The 16,888-nt window shown below is 59.5% G+C and overlaps 1 protein-coding gene across 4 annotated transcripts in view; it reads right to left on the minus strand.

Annotated features, from left to right (window-relative positions):
• ATP2B4 (ATPase plasma membrane Ca2+ transporting 4) overlaps window positions 1-16,888 on the minus strand; it is a 44,938-nt gene that overhangs the window by 21,215 nt on the left and 6,835 nt on the right. For 3 of the 4 annotated variants that reach the window (XM_071578810.1, XM_071578813.1, XM_071578812.1), the window contains exons 2-3: window positions 3,265-3,706; window positions 440-637 (exon numbers count right to left, since the gene is read on the minus strand). In XM_071578810.1, the coding sequence (XP_071434911.1) occupies window positions 440-637; window positions 3,265-3,460 (394 nt within the window). In that variant the 5' untranslated portion in view covers window positions 3,461-3,706. Of the gene's footprint in view, window positions 1-439; window positions 638-3,264; window positions 3,707-11,683; window positions 11,703-16,888 lie in introns of those variants that run through there. The other variant, XM_071578811.1, reaches the window with a different exon arrangement.

A 16,888-nucleotide genomic window follows, 5' to 3' on the forward strand; every position in this document is an offset into this window, starting at 1 on the left:
CAGACACCAGCATTGCTCTGAGTTACGTGAGTCTGGAAAACAGCTACTCCTCCTTCCTCCTCCCTAAGCTGGTCCAAGGGATTCCCCTGCTCTCAGGAGAGGGTTTTTACATGTCTCGAGGCATTTGTTGCTTTTTGGGGTTTTCTTTCCTTTTTTTTCAGTTTTCCTTTTTGGCAGAGATTGGGCTGAGAGAGCTGGGACAACTGGCTTCTATTTCCAGTTGCAGCACCCGGACCTCCGTGTGCTGCGTGACCCTTGAGTGAGTCACATCTCCCTGTATCTCACATCTCCCTGTGTCTCCAAATCCCTGTCCCTGCTCGACACCTCCAACCACAGCAAGATCCAGGGCCAGGAGGATCAACTCTGCCCCAAATCCCTGCTCCCCCAGGGCTGGGCATGGCAGCATCCATGAGTCCCCCACCAAACCCCAGGGACTCACATTCATTGTCCCCACCCGGGGGGTGGTAGAAGGACAGGCCCAAGGAGATTATGGCTGCGATTTCCAAGATGATCAGCGTGACGTCCTGGAGTGCCTCCCACACTAACTGCAGGAACGTCTTGGCCTTTTTGGGAGGAATGAAGTTCTGGCCGAAGACCTGCCGCCTCTTCTCCAGGTCGGTTGGGTTCCCGGACAGGCCTGGAGAGTGGAGAGACAGGGATGAGGGCAAACCCCACCACTGCCCCATAGCCCCCCAGCAGCACCCGTGGGACTCCCATGAGCAGCTCCCTGCCTGCATGGGGGGCACAAGGTGCCAGCAGTGGGGAACCAAGGCAGGGCTTTGCCCCTGTCACCCACCGGGGCAGGGGACATGCAGGGCCTGGGGTGAGTACACCCAGCCACCCTCCCAGTGCTGCAGCCTCTCAAGTGCCAGTCGATGCCAGTTGGCACTGGCCAGCTTGTTTACATGCTGCATCAAATTAGCCGTAAATCTGGCACCGGGAGCAGCGCTCGGAGCTGCCGGAGCCACCTGATCCCTCTGTCCTGCCAGCTCCGAGGAGCAGCGGCTGCAGAGAGCGAGTGGGCACAGCAGGAGCGTCTCCGAGCTCAGCACAGCCCCACGGCCACAGCCAGGCTGGTCCTGCCAGGAGCTGGTGGAGGAGCCACGGGATGGTCCTGCTGGAATGAGGTGGTGGGAGAAAGGGAAGGAGCAGGACAGCCCTGAGCTGGGGTGCTGCTTCCCATGGCTGGGAGCAAGCCCAGAGAGAGGGAAGAGCAAGAGGTGGGCAAAAGGGGAGGAAATGGGGAGCAAAAGGCCACGAGCCAGTGGTGGGAGAGCCAATCCACCCCTCATTAGAATCATTGAAAGCTCCCAGGGTCCCAGGTGAGAGCAGCCTGCCCTGCTCAGCACCACCTTAACCAAGCCCCCCACTCTCCTCCACCTTAAGATGCCCCGTGAGGTTGTTGCCAACTCCCGGGATGCACTGGGAAGTGGCGTAAGTGGCCCTGGACACATCCTAGTGCCTGGAGCAGCCTGGCAGTGAGGGTCCTCAGGGGACACTTCCCCACCAGCTCCATGTCATTCCAGGGGATACCCTTCCTGTCAGCTCCAAGTCATTCCAAACAGGAGGAAGCAGCAGGATGAATCCCATTCCTGCACCCCCCTGCCCCCCCCCTTTGTGCTGTGACTCCACCCCAGCTGCAGGGAGGGGACAGGGAGTGCTGGCAGCTGGCAGAGCAGCCCGGGCGTCCCCACCCAGCCCTGACGAGGCAGCAGGATCCTGGGATGTCCCAGCCTCAATTCCCACCCAGTGGATGGAAAATATGGCTAAACTGCCGTGGCCTGACTCCACGGAGCCTGGGCTGTGCCACGGGCAGGCACGCCGGGCACGCACATGCTCCCACACGAGGATGCAGCAGCTCCCACGGGGCAGGGGAGGTCGCAGACTTTGGCTCCTCCAAAGCACACCCCACCCATGGGGGTGACCCCAGAGCTGCTCCCCACCCTCCCAGGGCAGTTGAGGAGGGTATCAGTGTCTCTGTGTGGACACAGAGCAGCAGCCACGGGCATGTGCTACTGCTCTGGGGTACCAGCAAATCCCACTGCAGGGCCTGGGGGTCCGGTTATGGTGCAGGGATGTGCTGGGGGCACAAGATCCAGCACTGCTGAGCAGTGGCACCTGCGGTGGAAGGACAGCCCTTCACCTCCCCACAAAGAGCCTTTCAGGGCTGCGTCCCCCCTCCCCTCTCCTCCCACCCCCAAAGGAGCGTGTTCCCACTTTGGCAGGACCAAACACATTGTTTTGTGACCTGGACTTGGTATTTCCACCGGGACTCCCCCCCCTTCTCTAATGACATCCCGATATTGTCTCCCCTTCCCGGTCCCACTCACAGCTGGAAACACACTAATCCCCACCTTCCAGCACTCAGAATAACCCACAAGTTTTCAGAGCTGAGGCACAGCCACATCCCCCACTTCACAGCCATCAAGGGGCCACATCCTGCTCCCAGCTCCAGGTAAGTCCTCAGTGCTGTAACCAGGGGGTCTCTCCCCCCTGCACCCCTTTAATGCCAGGGGAGGGGTCCATCACTGTGCAAAGACACGTGAAGCCCCCCAGTGCCATCAACCTCACTGACAAGAGGGACCTCCTTCCCAGCACATGGGAAGGTGACATCCCAACATCCTTCCACCAAAGCCTCCTAGAGGTGACCTGGCACCCACAGGCATCACTGCCACCACTCCAAACTGTGATGTCCAGAAGCACCAAGCAGGTCTTCCCTTAAAAACCTCTCAGATAAGGGGGAATCTGGGTGCCCCTCCCTGTCCCCCTTGGGGACACGATGCCCATTCCTCATCTGAGATCCTCAAACAGCTTCAAGCCACTTCCTCAGCACCTCTGACCTTTACGCTCTCCCTCCCTCCCCACCCAGCCCTGCCACTGGCTCTGTGAATCATTAAACCTGCAGTAAAGCTGGCACAGAGCAGTGGCTGGGCTGTGGTGATGAGCTCTCCATGCCCTCTTACACCCCATCAGCTTCTCACCCCCGACCTCATCCTGCCTCCACTCCATCCTCCCTAGGGACACAGGGCTCCAGGCTATGCCTTGGGGAATCCCTTGGGAAGATGCTTCTCTTTCTTCTTCCTCCTTTTCCACCTTCAATGACCATGTTATAAGACACAGGGAGCCATCTCCACGATGGACACCGGGTGTGACGGCACCAACTGAGCTCAGCCACGGGACAGGCCTTGGAGCCACCACCCTGCAGGGTGAGCTCCAGCCCAGAGGTGACACAGAAGTGACGAGACCAAGGGGACAACCACTCACCTTCGACTGGCGACGTCTTCAACCTCTTGCAGACGTTCTGCACGCCGCCGTAGGAGTCGTTGAGCCGCGCCACCGCCTCGGCGCTCCGCAGCTCCATGAGGTTCCTGAGCTCCACCATGGAGCACCCAAAGTCCCCCTCATGGTTGCCTTCGGCAACCGAGTTCCCGGGGTGGTGGTCGGCCACGTTGTTCGTCATGGTGCCGGCGCGGTGACGGCGCCGCCGGCGCGCGGCTCCTGTGCAGCCTCCCGCGAGGGTCCGGCGGGGGGACGCTCCGTGCGGCCCCTTCCCTGGGGATGCAGCAGGTGCCTCTAACCGAGCCCAACTTCTCCGGATAAAGGTGTAAACAGGATGTGCATGTTACCGCGGAGGCGACCTTAGCAACGACCAGCGTGCATCTCCTGCAGAAGGAGGAGGGCTCCCTGGATACCACAGCAACTGGAGCTGCAAAAACAAGGCATGGGAAACAAAAATATCAGCGTCAGGAGGCCTGGGAATAAGTGCATGTGCCCCACGGGGTGGGAGAGTGAGGGCGGTGGCACCACAGGGTGGGCACCTGCTGGGGAGAACGTGGCTCCAGCATGGTTTGACCAAAAAGCCTGGGTGAGAAGTTGGCTTGGGAGGAGCTGGCAGGCTCGGCGTGGACATGGCGCGGGGAAAACCGGCAGCGGCAGCCGCGGGGCTGGGCAGGAAGGGCGCCCAGGTGGTTCTTCACTCAAACCCAGCTGCCCAGCCCAGAAAAGCACTTCCATTCACTTTGGGTTAAAAATAAACCTCGGCAGTGGAAAACAGCTGCTTCCTGTGCGGGCAGGGTGCCAGGCTCGGGGCCAGAGTGCCGCCCTCCACCCTGCCAGCAGGTAAGGAGCATCCCCACACCCCTGGAGAGGGGCTCACAGCTCCCAGCAGGCTGGCAATCAGCTGGGAGATGCTGCAGGAACCAGAGAAGCCACTAAAATCTGTGTGTTACTCTAAACAAGAGGCTTTTCCATCAATGACCCTTTCAGAGAGCCCTCGAAGGCAGCAAATGGCTCTCAGCAGCCCCAAACTCCTGCCAGCTGGGTTACAACCCCCCAGCCCTGCCAGCTGGGTTACAACCCCCCAGCCCTGCCAGTTGAGGAACCCCAAAAATGCTTTGACCAGTGCTATGGCCAGGAAGACACAGCATCCAGCAGCTCCCACATTCTCCAAGGATTTGGGGTCTGGGATCCCCCACTGGCATTCCAGACAGAGAGGATCAGTGCCAGGGACAGATAGGGACAAACAGGGACAAACAGGGACACGGAGGGAGCAGACAGAGCAGCACAGGCCAGAGGGGAAAAGGGTTTTTTGTCACCCAGGGTGCCTTCCAGCTCTGTTCCCAAGCTCCAAGGCCAGCAGCGATGCTCTCATGGAGAGAAAATAAAGTCTTTCCTAGAGCAATATAAATGAGTAACAAAAGGGCAACAGCCACTACAGCAGCATCAGCCCGAGACAGGGTCAGGAGGAGCAGAGCAAGGGGACAGGCAAGACAAGGAGCCAGACAATGGGAGGATGGAGGGAGAACAACTATCGCTGCTTCCCAGGAATACTCAGGATGCACCAGCCCTCACAGACCCAACAGACTGGCACCAGACCATCATGGGGCTGTGCCAGCATCACCCCACAGCAGATCACCCTGATTCCAACCCCAGTCACACAGACTTTGCAATTCCTGGGGCAGCAAGAGCCCCAAAAAGCAAACCCCTCCCTGCCTGGCCCCTGGAATCCGCTCTGTGACAGTAACACCCAGGGCAGCTCCCAACATTATCAGGGAAGAACAGGCACCAACTGAACCTCAGGGACACCAGGAATGCCACTGCTACAGGAGGGTCCTGGCCACCAGCTGCAGGCAGTGGAGGGATGGGGAGCACTGTGGCTCCTGGGACACCCAAACTTGCATCCTTGGGGCAGAGCATTGCTGCTGCCCCATAAAACAAAGATCAACTGCAGCATTCCCACCCCAGCACCCCTGCCCATGCCCAGCCCGGATACCCCACAGCTCCTCGTGGAGCTGAGCTCATCCATCATTTACAGGCACGCCAGCCCCCAGCAGCGGGAAGCAGGAGAGGGCAGGCCCAATTAAACAGACTCCTGCTGATGAGGAGAAAGAGAGATAATTCCCTCACCCCAACACACTAATTTTTTCCTCTTTCATAGCCACCAACGTTGTCTGAAGAGAGCTCAGAGGTTAAGAGAAAGACAGTTAATTAATCCTGTAATGGCCTGGTCCATAATTACCCCTGAAGATGCTCATGGGCACCGATCAGCACTAACCTGTGTCACACCACACAACTCTGCCCGTCAAAAAAGGAGGGACCACGGTGGGGAAAAGCCTCCTGTGTCTGCTCTGAGCATCCTCCTCCAGCCCATCTGGGGGCACAGACCCGTCCCTGGCCTGTCTCTGCCCCATCCCACCAGCACAGCACAGGCTCCTGCTCCTTGGCCAAACTGGGAAGGATCAGGAGAGCTGTGCTCAGGCTTCCCTAAGAGCCATCACTTGAAGGAGCTCCTAATGACTCCAGCAGCATTCAGCAGGCTGTCCTTCACTCCAAGAATTCATTTCCAGAGCTCCAGGCACTGGAGAGGAACAAGTGCTCTCCGAGGGCCCCCTTGGGAAGAAAACACAGCCCAGGTGGAGAGTCAGAGCCTGAGTGCCCTGTGTGGACACGGGAGCCGTGTCACCTCCCAAATGACCCCCCCGAGCAGGACAAGGGCTCTGTGGAGTTTGGGATGAAGGACGTGGGCTGTGTAGACCCTGTGGCCGGGCTGTGGGCTGGGGCAGCGCGTGCTCCGGGCGGGAGGAGCGGCCGGCGAGGAGCTGATGTGGTGCTGCAGGCGAACCTGCCCGGAATAATAAACGGCTGCACGACACCTCTGTCCTGGCAGGGAGAGCGGCCACAGCCACAGCCAGCACCAGTGCACCCTCTGTGCCCATCCTGGCTCCTGGCACAGGGAGAGGGACCCCCTGGCACATGGAGAGGGACCCACCAGCTTTTAAGCTTGGGGAGAGCAAAGTGCTCATAGAGGGACAAGAAGAAATAGATCAGCTGGACATGTCACACATGACACCTTCAGCCAAGCCACGAGTGGCATCATGTGCAGCCAATGGCACCAGGAGCTGGCACACAGCAGCAACGACTATCCCTGGGTCCCTGGGCAAGGATCCTCCCAGCTCAGCACATCAGAGCAGACCCCCACACTGCTCCGTCCTCCCTGCAGATCACCAGAGATGGAGCAAGCCCTGACCAAGCTCAGCTGTATTTCTTCTTTATCCATGCAGGAGGATGAAATCTGTGCCCCAGCTCAGCTCCCCTCCAGCCTGGAGCTCTCCCACCATCCAGGACAGAAAGCACCGTGCTGAGGAAAAGCAACACCAGCCACCACATCCCCTGCCCAGAGCCACAAATCGCAGCTCAGAGAGGCAGGATGAGGTCCAGGAGCAAACCTCAGGCCATGTGGACCACAATGGATCACCTTCCCCAAGCACCTGTCCCGTGCCACCTGCAGCCCAGCCCCACACGCTGCCCCTCAACAGCACCCACTGGGGTTCAGCTCCTCTCCCACTTTGGGAATGGGGTGCTGGAAACACTTGGCTGCTGTAGGTTGCCATGGCAAACTCAATGTAAAGCTGTCAGGGAGGCTGTTTATGTTGCCAAGTGGGGATGGGAAAAAAAACACAACTCCCCCAAAATTACCCTTCTTGGCTTGGGTTTAAGATTTTTCTCTTTAAAAATTAAAAAGCTGAGCTGCATATCCAGTGGAATGAGAGAGGCTGCACTGAGTCCCAGAGCATGGACAGACTCACTCTCCAGATGGACACATGGGTTCCAAAAGCCAAAGGGCCAATTAAAGCAGAAAAATGGACCTAAACCACATTTCCCTGCCTGCTCGCTGGGAAGTGTCCTGGGAGAGCTCTCCCAGCTCTCCTTCCCAGCCCACAGACCCCACCAGCACTCAGCACCCACCATCAGCTGCTATGGTCCCAATGGGAACGATGCTGGAAGGGGAGGGGGAGACAAAAGGCTGCTGGAATGGCTGCATCTGCTGGGAAAATCACTGGGAGAGACACATTAGGTGCTGTCATCAGTGGAAGGGATTTGGGGAGGGCAAGAGTCCCCCACTGCAGCCCCTCACAGTGGGGAGGGACACACCAGGGAATGTGAGGGGCTCCCTGCACTGGGGGTCTGTACTGGCACCTTTATACAACACACCTGCCCTGCTACAACAGGGCAAAGCCTTGGGCACACTGGTCTCATAGGCATGGGGGGCACAGGGAGGGCATGGCCCCCAGCCCAGTGCCCTCTGGGGCTGAGTCAGGTCCATCTCCCCTGGTGGAGGGACGTGGGCGCAGGGACACGTGGAGCAAGTGGTCAGACAGGGCAACACCAACTCCTGGGGGGTTGTGAGGGCCTCCCACCTCCCTCCTGGTGCCGCAGCAGAGCCCCCACCTCTCCCCAGGAAACAGGGGGGCCCCAGCACCCCAGGGGCCGGGTGAGGGCCCCTCCCCTGCACACTCACCAAATCGAAATGTGCAGATGGCAGACTCTGCTCTGTTCCCAGCAACACCCCTGGCAAGGGAAGCCTTCCCTCCTTAACCCCTCCCGCGCCGGGTGCCCCAGGAGGGCACCCAGAGGGGACACCGGGGTGCTGTCACCTCCGCCGTGGAAGGAGCCAGCACAGTGACTCACTGTGACAAACCACATGATCTGCAGGGGCAGGGCTGGCTCCAGCAGGGCAGGGGCCATCCCAGACAGGATTGTCACCCTCGGGACCAAGAGCTTCCCTGGCAGCCACCAAGGGAGGAGGCGCAGGATGGCAGAGGTTGGAGCGGGCAGTGAAGGTCACGGTGAAGGAAACTGGTCCTCCACCCCAACACCAGCACGGGAGAGGCAAAGGGGGACCATGCTAGGCTGGAACACCCCAGACAGACCCCTCCAGCCAGGCATGAGCTCCATTCACAGCACCCTGTGACAGCACCTGTTCAGTGTGGGAGCAGGATCTGTGCCCCCTTCCCCAGTCACGCTGGTATTGCCCCTCCCTGCGCCTTCCCCCAGGCTCTGGGTGCCAAAACCAGACACGGGGCTCCCCGGGGCAGCACCTGTGGCACCCACAGGGCGTTCCCTCCTCCCACCGCAGCATCCGCTTCCTTCACCAGCATGTACTTGTCGAAGGAGGGGATGGTGGCACTTCCCTCCCCAGTGGGGCCACCCCAGCACCTGACAGTGGGAAACCCCCCAGTGACACCCAACCCACACGTGGGGCACATGGGAAAACACAGAAGCCAAAGCCTGGGAGGGGGGGCTGCAATAAGTGCAAGACCCCTCATTCCCCTTGCAATGCAGAGAGGGATGAAGCTCTCAGCCTTCATCCTGTAAGAGTGAGGGGGACTAAACGTGCCCCTCTTCGGGCACCACAGCTGGAAAAGGACCAGCAAAATGCCCAGGAAGTGCTGAGGCCTCGCAGAGCTTGGAAGCACCAACGCTGTGCCAGAGAAATCGAGTCCCAGAGCAGACAACACAAGGCTGATGCTGCAGCCCAGGAACGCCAACTCCAATGGAAATTTGTTGTGAGATCAGAAGGAGCTCAAGATTTCTCCCACACCAGCCCCCACAGCAGCCCCCTGGGAACAGCAGCATCTCCTCCTCCCGCATCCCTGTGGTTCCCACCGGTGCAGCAGCAGCTCCCAGTCAAAATTCCCCAACTCCCACGCAGTGCCGACTCCTCCTCACCTCACCGTCTGTGAGCTGGGACACCAGAGGTGCTGCCAGGGTGGGCAGGAGGGGGACACAGCCGGGCACTGTAGGCAGCTCTGCTGCTCGGGGCTCCACGTGCCATCAGAGACCCTGCGATGTCACCGTCACGAGCACCAGTACCCTGGCACCAGCCACAGCCCCCCGGCCCCAGCCCCAGCTCCCCGGCACCAGCCCCCCGACCCAGCATGAATCGCGGCAGCCCACGGGTGGCACAGCCCGTAGTATTTCTCCCACGCGCTGTGCCAGGCACACACTTCCCACTGCCGGAGCGGGGCGAGTGCCCGCCCGGTGCCAGGAGCGCAGCCGGCGCTTCCCTCGTGCGCGGCCACCACCACCGGCATGTGCGCCCGGGGCTGCCACGTGCGTGGCACAAGGCAGGATCTTGTCCCCAAACAGGCTGTCACCCCCTCCATGGCTGGGGTTGGACACGGCCCCAGACAGGTGTGCAGTGACACCTCGGACACCAGGGATGGGAAGTGACCAGAGCATCACCCCACCCTGAGCAGTGTCACACCATCACACCATTCCCTCCTGCCAGCCTGTGCCACCAAAAGGACATATGGCAACTTTGAGCCCTGCAGCAGGGACAAGATCATGGGGAAACCACAAGGGAAAGGTGGAAGAGGTGACCTTCCCCAAAAACGCATCCCTTCCCCAGCCACTCCGCAGGGAACAAGCAGTTGCCACCAGCCCACTAATTACAGCTGCTGTGGCTCCCTTTTTCGCTCCTATTTTGCCTCACGTTAACGAAGGCTGGAAAACTGCTGGGGTTTTGCACACCCCAGGCAGCAATTAGCAACTGCAAAGGGCAGGGAAGGGGCTGGAGAGCACCGGGCGCTGCGGTCACATGGGATGCACCAATCCATGACGTGGCTCCCCAAAACCTGCTGCCCTGAGCCCCAAAACCTGGTGTCCCAAACCCCAAAACCTGCTGCCCCGAGTCCACTGCCAGCCCAGAGGCCACAACAGTCCTGGCTCCCACTGTCCAAGCCCCGGAGCCCCCGCATGGCAAATCCACGTGCCAAAGCCACCGGCGCAGCTGCCGGAGGAGCCTCAGGAATCTGCCCGCGCCCCCGGCCGGGCTTCCCCGCGCCCCAGGGTGCAGCAGCCCAGGAATTTCAGGGGGGTGGAAGGAAAGAAAAAGCAGGGAGTCTCCAGGCGAGCTGTCAAGGGGAATGTTTCCATCTAAGGCCTTGGTATTTCTCTCCCGGCGCCTGCACTAAATCACCCCAGCTCTTCTCATTATTCTTTTGTGCTTTACAAGGTAGCACAGCCGGTGGAGGAATGCAGGAGTGTGGAGAGCAAATCCAGCCCATCCTGCACCAGCAAATACCTGCAGCCCCCCAGCCTCAGGAGGGGCACAGCATCCCCTCCTGCCCTGCTACATCAGCACCAGGCAGAGGCACCTGGTGAGGGGGCACATGACAGAGCCCCAGGGCACCTGGTCCTGCAGTGTGAGGCTTTGTCCACTCCTTCTCCATCCCATTTAGCATCAGGAAAGACGTTCCTCCCAGCCTGGGAGCCCGGTGGGCACTGGGTGAGATGACACCAGCTGGCACACACTGGGCAACTCTTCACTCCAGCTCTTTCTTTCCCTCCAGGTGAACGTTGTGCAGTGCCCTGGCAGAGAGGTGTCCAGGTCAGGCAGCTCCCACCTGGCTGCCCCCACAGCCTCTCCACCAGGATGGGCAGCTGGGGGTCCTGTTCCCAGGCAGATACTCCATCCCCCAGCACACAGGTGGCATTCCCAGTGAGGCTCTCCCAGTGCAGCAGAAGTGCTGATGCCCAGAGCAAGGCTGGGAACTGCGTCCAGGCAGCTGCAGGAGAGGGTACAGGCCACAGGGCCACCGGGCCAGGAGCCAAACCAAGGATGGTGAAGAGGGCAGGACAGGAGGAGCCCGGAGTTCTGCCCCAAGGGACAGGCACTCTCTGCTCCACAGACCTCGGGAGCCATTCCTAGGGCAGAGGCACAGCCAGAGGACACTGGGACTTTGGCAGGAGCTTGGGCAGAGCAGAGCCCAACCCAGCTCACCCGCAGCCCTCGCTGCCAGCCCAACACTGCACTGCCCAGGGAGAGGCAGGGATGCTCCAGGCAGCTCAGTCATTCCCACCTCTCCCTGGGAATCCCCATCGGCTGGGGCAGCCCATGAGCACTGAGAGCACTTGGTCTCCAACTCACCTCCCCACACATCCCTCCACCTCGCACAGCTGGGGAAACTGAGGCAGCCACACACCTGAACACAGCATTGTCCCTCTCCTAGCCCCAAACCAGGGGGAAGTCCCAGCAATCCCAACTCCCACCTTTCCACATCCCATTCAGAAAGCAGAGGAACAGCCTAGCTTGAAATCAAATAAAAGCCAGCAGGTAAGGACTGACCCAGAGCACAGGGGAGTCTCACAGGCAAAACAACACCCAAGGAATGGGAGAACCACCGGCCGGGCCACACAGGCACAGCCCACAGTATTTTTAGCAGGATTACACAGGGACAGGGGATTCCTACCCTGAAAATCCCTGGGGGCTTAAAATAGGCCCCGTCACTTCCTCCCAGTCGCAGCCTGGAGAAGCATCTGCTTCTTCTGGAAGTCAGGAGGAGGAGAGGTTGAGCCCTTGGGGTGCCACAGGGCACCCTGAGGTGAGCACAGCACTCACCTTGTCAATGAGCTGCTTCCTCCTCCCGGCTCAGTGAAGAGAAGAATCCGGTGCAAAACCCCGAAGAGCAGCAACCACAACAAAATACCTGCCCAGGTCACAGTGGGGGCAACTGAGGCAGGAGACACAGAGAGGGGTTGACACCACAGGGAAAGCTGGGGGCTCCTGGGCTGCACATCCCATCTGGAGAGCAGGGGATCTCCCAAAGCTGGGGTGCACCAGGGGAACCCCAGCAAGTCCAGACTCCCCAGCAGTCCCTGGAGCAGATCAGGAGAGCCAGAGGGGGGATCCAGCACTCAGATCCCGTCCTGGACACACAGAAAGGGGCTGGGGACAGAAAAGCCCCTCCTGCCACCCTCACCACGTGGGCCAGGGGGACAGGGTGGGTGTCCCTGCTCTGGCACCCACAGCTCCAGACCGTGCCAGCTCCGAGGGGTCCCGCTCTGGCTCACATCCCGGACGGACACCGTAACTCCTCCGATCCCAGCCAGCTCGTGTCCCTCACACCACGCCGCTCCAGCACCACATCCATGTCTTTCCTTTGCAAAGTCCAAGCAGAGGGAGGATTTTCCAGGCGAAAAGGAAGAGCCAGCAACAAGAGGGAAGGGGAGCTGTGAGCCCCTTCCCTGCCCCAAAGGGTTAAAAAATAAAGTCGGGAAAAGTGTGTGTGCGATAGGAAAAACACACGCGCTCCCAGGGAGAGCGCGCCGGCTGCTCCCGTTTCCCTTCCCAACATGCCCCGCTCCTGGGAAAGTGTAGGCTGTTTTCCATATATAACTGCAAACTGTTCCATGCAGTAAGAAGTCTAATTAAAGGGAGGGAGGGAGAGCGGGAGAGACGCAGGAGAGCGAAAGGCAATATTTATACGAGGGAAGAAAAGCTGCATCCCGGGCACCAAATTAGACCCTCGCGGAGCAAAGCCCGTGATATCATCGGGAGATCAAATCCGGGCAGAAGAGGCAAATCAGAACCTGGAAAATATGTAGAAGTAAATACGAGGAGAGAGCCAGATGGGCCAGGGGAGCACGGGGAGGGGCAGGGGAAGGAAAAGCTCCTCTGAGCCAGTTGCTGGGATGAGGCCAAGTGCTGTGGGAGGGGGCACATACACCCCCAGCCCCCTGGGAGCCTCCCAGGGTCCCCACTTCCCACCTCCCACAGCAGCAGAACCAAGTATTTCAGCAGACAGCAGGAATAGGCTTGAAAAATAAGTATTAAAGGAAAAGTACACAGGTAGAAACAGGGCAGTGGGGTGTGAAATGCCAGGAGGAACGTGGCACAGTGTGGGATGCCGTAGTGGGTGGGAGAGGCTGCACTGAAAGGACACCCACCCTGAGCACCCACCCTACCCAAGGGGTGACCCACACTGTCCTCACCCCACTTAGACACAGCAGCCCTGCCTCTCCCACCCACCCATGGCTGCATCCCACCATCCCAGTGCTTTGGGTGCACCTTCTTTCAGAGTATCCCCAACCCAGGCAGGGCAGGAAGGGTCCACAGGGACAGGAAAAAACCCAGACCTGCTCTTCAGAGCCTCTCTGTTCAATCTGTTCTTCCCACCTACGCCAGCCACAGCCCCAGGGTGGATCCAGAGCAGCCAACACACTCCTGGTTATCAGAGCCTGTGCCTACCCCGGGTGTCAGCACATTTTAAAACCATCAATGTGGTTTAATTAAGTGCTGATATATTTAAAAGTTGCCCTACCTGGGCTGAGCACTGGGGAAAGGCTGGTGAGAACAGCACCATCATCATCCTCCTCAGAGGTACCATTTGCTCCGTTCTCAACTGGCTGGGACTGTCCCTTCTGTTCCCTAAAATCGGACCTGACTGCAGCTCCAGTGACACAGCCCTGGTGTGCCAGGCACTGCCATTCCCAGCGCTGCCATTCCCAGCGCTGCCATTCCCAGCGCTGCCATTCCCACCTCCACATCCCTGCCCTGCTGCCCCAGGCGCTCAGCCCCGTCCTGACCTGCCATCCTGTTTATGCAGCATCTCCTCCCTCTCTGCTTCAGGCAACGCCCCGCGGGCTCCCAGCGGCACCAGCGAACCAGGGAAACTGGGATAGCCCTTTCCTCAAGTGTCAGCATGAAGCTGCTGGCACGGCTCCACCTCCTGCATCCCTGCGGGTGGGAAGGTGTCTCCCAGCTCCTCTGGCACTGACCCAACCAGGCTTTGTCACCACACTTGTCCTTTGTTTCATAAACCACAGCTCACGGTGCTGCAGGTCAGACCCTCCAAAAAAAACCCCAAACCCCACTGTTGAACCTGCAACAGTCCTGAGAGTCAGAATCATAGAATCCCAGAATGGTCTGAGTTGGAAAGGACCTGAAAGATCATCCAGTTCCACCCTCTGCCATAGGCAAGGACATCTTTCACCAGACCAGGTTGTTCCAAGCCCTGTCCAACCTGGCCTTGAATGCCAAGCTTGGGCTCAGCTCTGCTTCGAACTGCAGAGCCAGGACTAGACACAACAGGACAAGGACAGGGCACTGCACGGGCAGCTCACACTGCCTGACACCCCCACCCCAGCAAGCCATGTCCCCCAAAGCCCTGCAGCCTCTGTCCAGCCTCCAAACAAGAGGAACAAACCAGCCCTGGGGTCACCTGAGGTGACAGCTGGACACCGGCCACTTTGTCCTGGCTGGACCTGGAGCCACGGGAGGCTTTGGCACAGCCCCTGCCTACCCCCGGCATTTGCCCAGGTGGGTCTCTAAGCACCAGCACTAATCCAGGGCTAATTGCAGCTTTAGCAGCGATAGGGCCCAGATTACCACGGCAATCCGGGTGTTAGGGGCGCTGTGCTGGCAGGAGGCGCGGCCGATCCGCAGGGAATACGGCGAGCGGCTGGCACCCAACCCAGCTCCCCAGAGCCCAGCACTGGGTGGCACCAGGGCATGGAGGCAGAAGGGTCATGATTCCTGCTCTCCATCCTGCTGGAAAGACGCAGAACCCACACAGTACCTGGGATTTGCATGGACAGGATTCTTTCTCTTGCTCTGGGTATCCTATCCAGGATTGCTCTGCATGCTGGAATTCCCTGCACTACCATGGCTCTGGCTCCTCTCCTCTGCCCCCTCATTTTCCCAGCTGCCTGCAGTATCCGAGTCCTTCCTCACCCTCTCCATCAGCCTTTTGCTCCCTCCTTGGAGTCCAGGCAGGGGCTGGGCACATGGGTTTGCTCTCTGCATGACAAGGATAGTGGGAATGCAAACAGCAAGTGCCAGCTCGGTTTGGGGTCCCCCAGCACCACCTGGACTGGCTCTGTCCCCTGCTCCCACACAGCCCCTCAAGGGGAGGCAGCCAGACAGGGGCCCAGGAAAGCAGGCTGAGATTCAGGGAAGCTCCTCCACTCTCTGCCAGCTTTCCTGGGTCCCTTCCCATGGATGCTCTGCCCAAAGGATCGCCCCAAGCAGGGCTGGAGCACAGAGAGGTCTCAGGGGCTGAGTAAGAACGAGTCTGGTCTGGACAGGCAGCTGCGTCCGGGGGAGTGGGAGGAGGAAGGGAAGATCCCTCATTGTCCTTTCCAAAGAGAAAAGGGACAGTCCCCTGCATAGAGGTTCCAGGCAAGGCAGCAAACACTTCCAGCCCCCTTGCTCTGGGCTGTGTCTGCCTGTGGAGGGCAGAGGGCACCTGCACATGGCACAGGTCCCCCCACGCTGCAGAAACACCATCTGCAACAGCTTCCCAGGATTGGATGCACTTCACGTTCAACTGCAGGAGCCAGAGGATCCCCCGGCTGCTGACCTGCACAGAAACGCCCAGCTGCTGCAGGGAAGGCATGGAGAGGAGGAGGAAGGGCCATTCCCACACCAAGATCCAGGAATGGGATGCCCAAGCAGGTGCCCAGCATGGTGAGACCGGGCACACAGACTGTGAGTGCATCCACAGATGGGGAGAGAAGAGTGGGAAAACAATGCCAAGAAGGGAAGCAATGAATGGAAAAAGATGAAAGGCAGTGGGTCAGGAGCTAGAACAACAGAATTCAGGGGTGGATACGGAGCAGGAGCACGGCATGGAAGGATTTTGGCTCACCAGGGCCTGGCCTGTGGCTGCACCCAGCCCTGGAGCATCCACTGGACACAAAGGCAACCAGTTCTCCCTCACCCCTGGATGAGCCTCTCTCAAAACAGGCACCCACAGAGCAACATCCCGGCACCCCAACCCACAGCTACAGCCTTCTCCACAGGAGGCAAAGCAGCTGCCTGCTCTGGGAGCCCCAGTGGGCTGTGTTTGGCACCCAGCACAAGCCAAGCAACCCAAGCTGCCCCTGGGAAGAGCAGCCCGTGCATTTAATACCCTGCAGCGCACACGGGCTGCCTCCCCAGGGCACAGCACCCCGGGGATGCCAAGGCAGGGAGCAGGGTGAGGTTATCCAGCTGGTTTTCCCCCACGGGGAGGCGAGTGGGGCTTGGCTGTTTGCATTCTCCTTCCCCCAGGAGATCTCCTGCAGACTCGGGAAACACCCTCGGGTGCAGCTCTGCAGGCAGGAGACACTTCCCAGACACAGGCAGCAGCTTTGGTCCTTCCCTCTGTTTTTGGCCAGTCCAGTTGGGTTCAGATTTAAGAGCAATTCGTCACTTGGGAAATAACACCACTCCAGGCCTCCTCCCTCAAATAAACCTCAAAAGACATCATTTAGGCAAGCTTAATTTGGACAACTAAAAATAGCCAGCACTAGTCACACTGGAAAATGCAGGCTATGGAGCTTCACCCTTTCACAGCTCCAGCTGGGACATGGGGGTTTCTGGTCCCCAGCTCCACAGATGTGTCCCTAGGGATGAGCACAGCCTTGCTCCCATACGGGATCAGTGGGTACAGCAGAATCCTCCAAGGACCCATCCCAGTGCCCTGCACAGCTGCTCCAATGAAACTTTTGGGTGCCCACACTTTCCCAGGCAGGATGCAGTGACTCACAGCCACGTCTGCACTGGGACACCCAGGAAAGAGCAGCCACAATTCCAGCTCCTCTGAGCCCAGCCATGTCTCTGGTCCTGGCTCCCTGCAGCTGATTCAGCCCTGTGGCCCCTGGCAAAGGCAGCCAGGCCTGTCCACTCGGGATAAATCCCCACCACTGAGCAATGCAGGTTGGCATTCCAGCTTTCCTCCCATTCCATAGCAGCGGGGCTGTCACAACTGCTCCAACCTTCGCCAGGCACAATTCCAGCCTTGCTCCAGCCCATCCCACCGGCAGCTCGGGCTCCTCCACC

This window comes from Pithys albifrons, chromosome 28 (genome assembly GCF_047495875.1).
Source record: "Pithys albifrons albifrons isolate INPA30051 chromosome 28, PitAlb_v1, whole genome shotgun sequence".
NCBI lineage: Eukaryota > Metazoa > Chordata > Aves > Passeriformes > Thamnophilidae > Pithys > Pithys albifrons.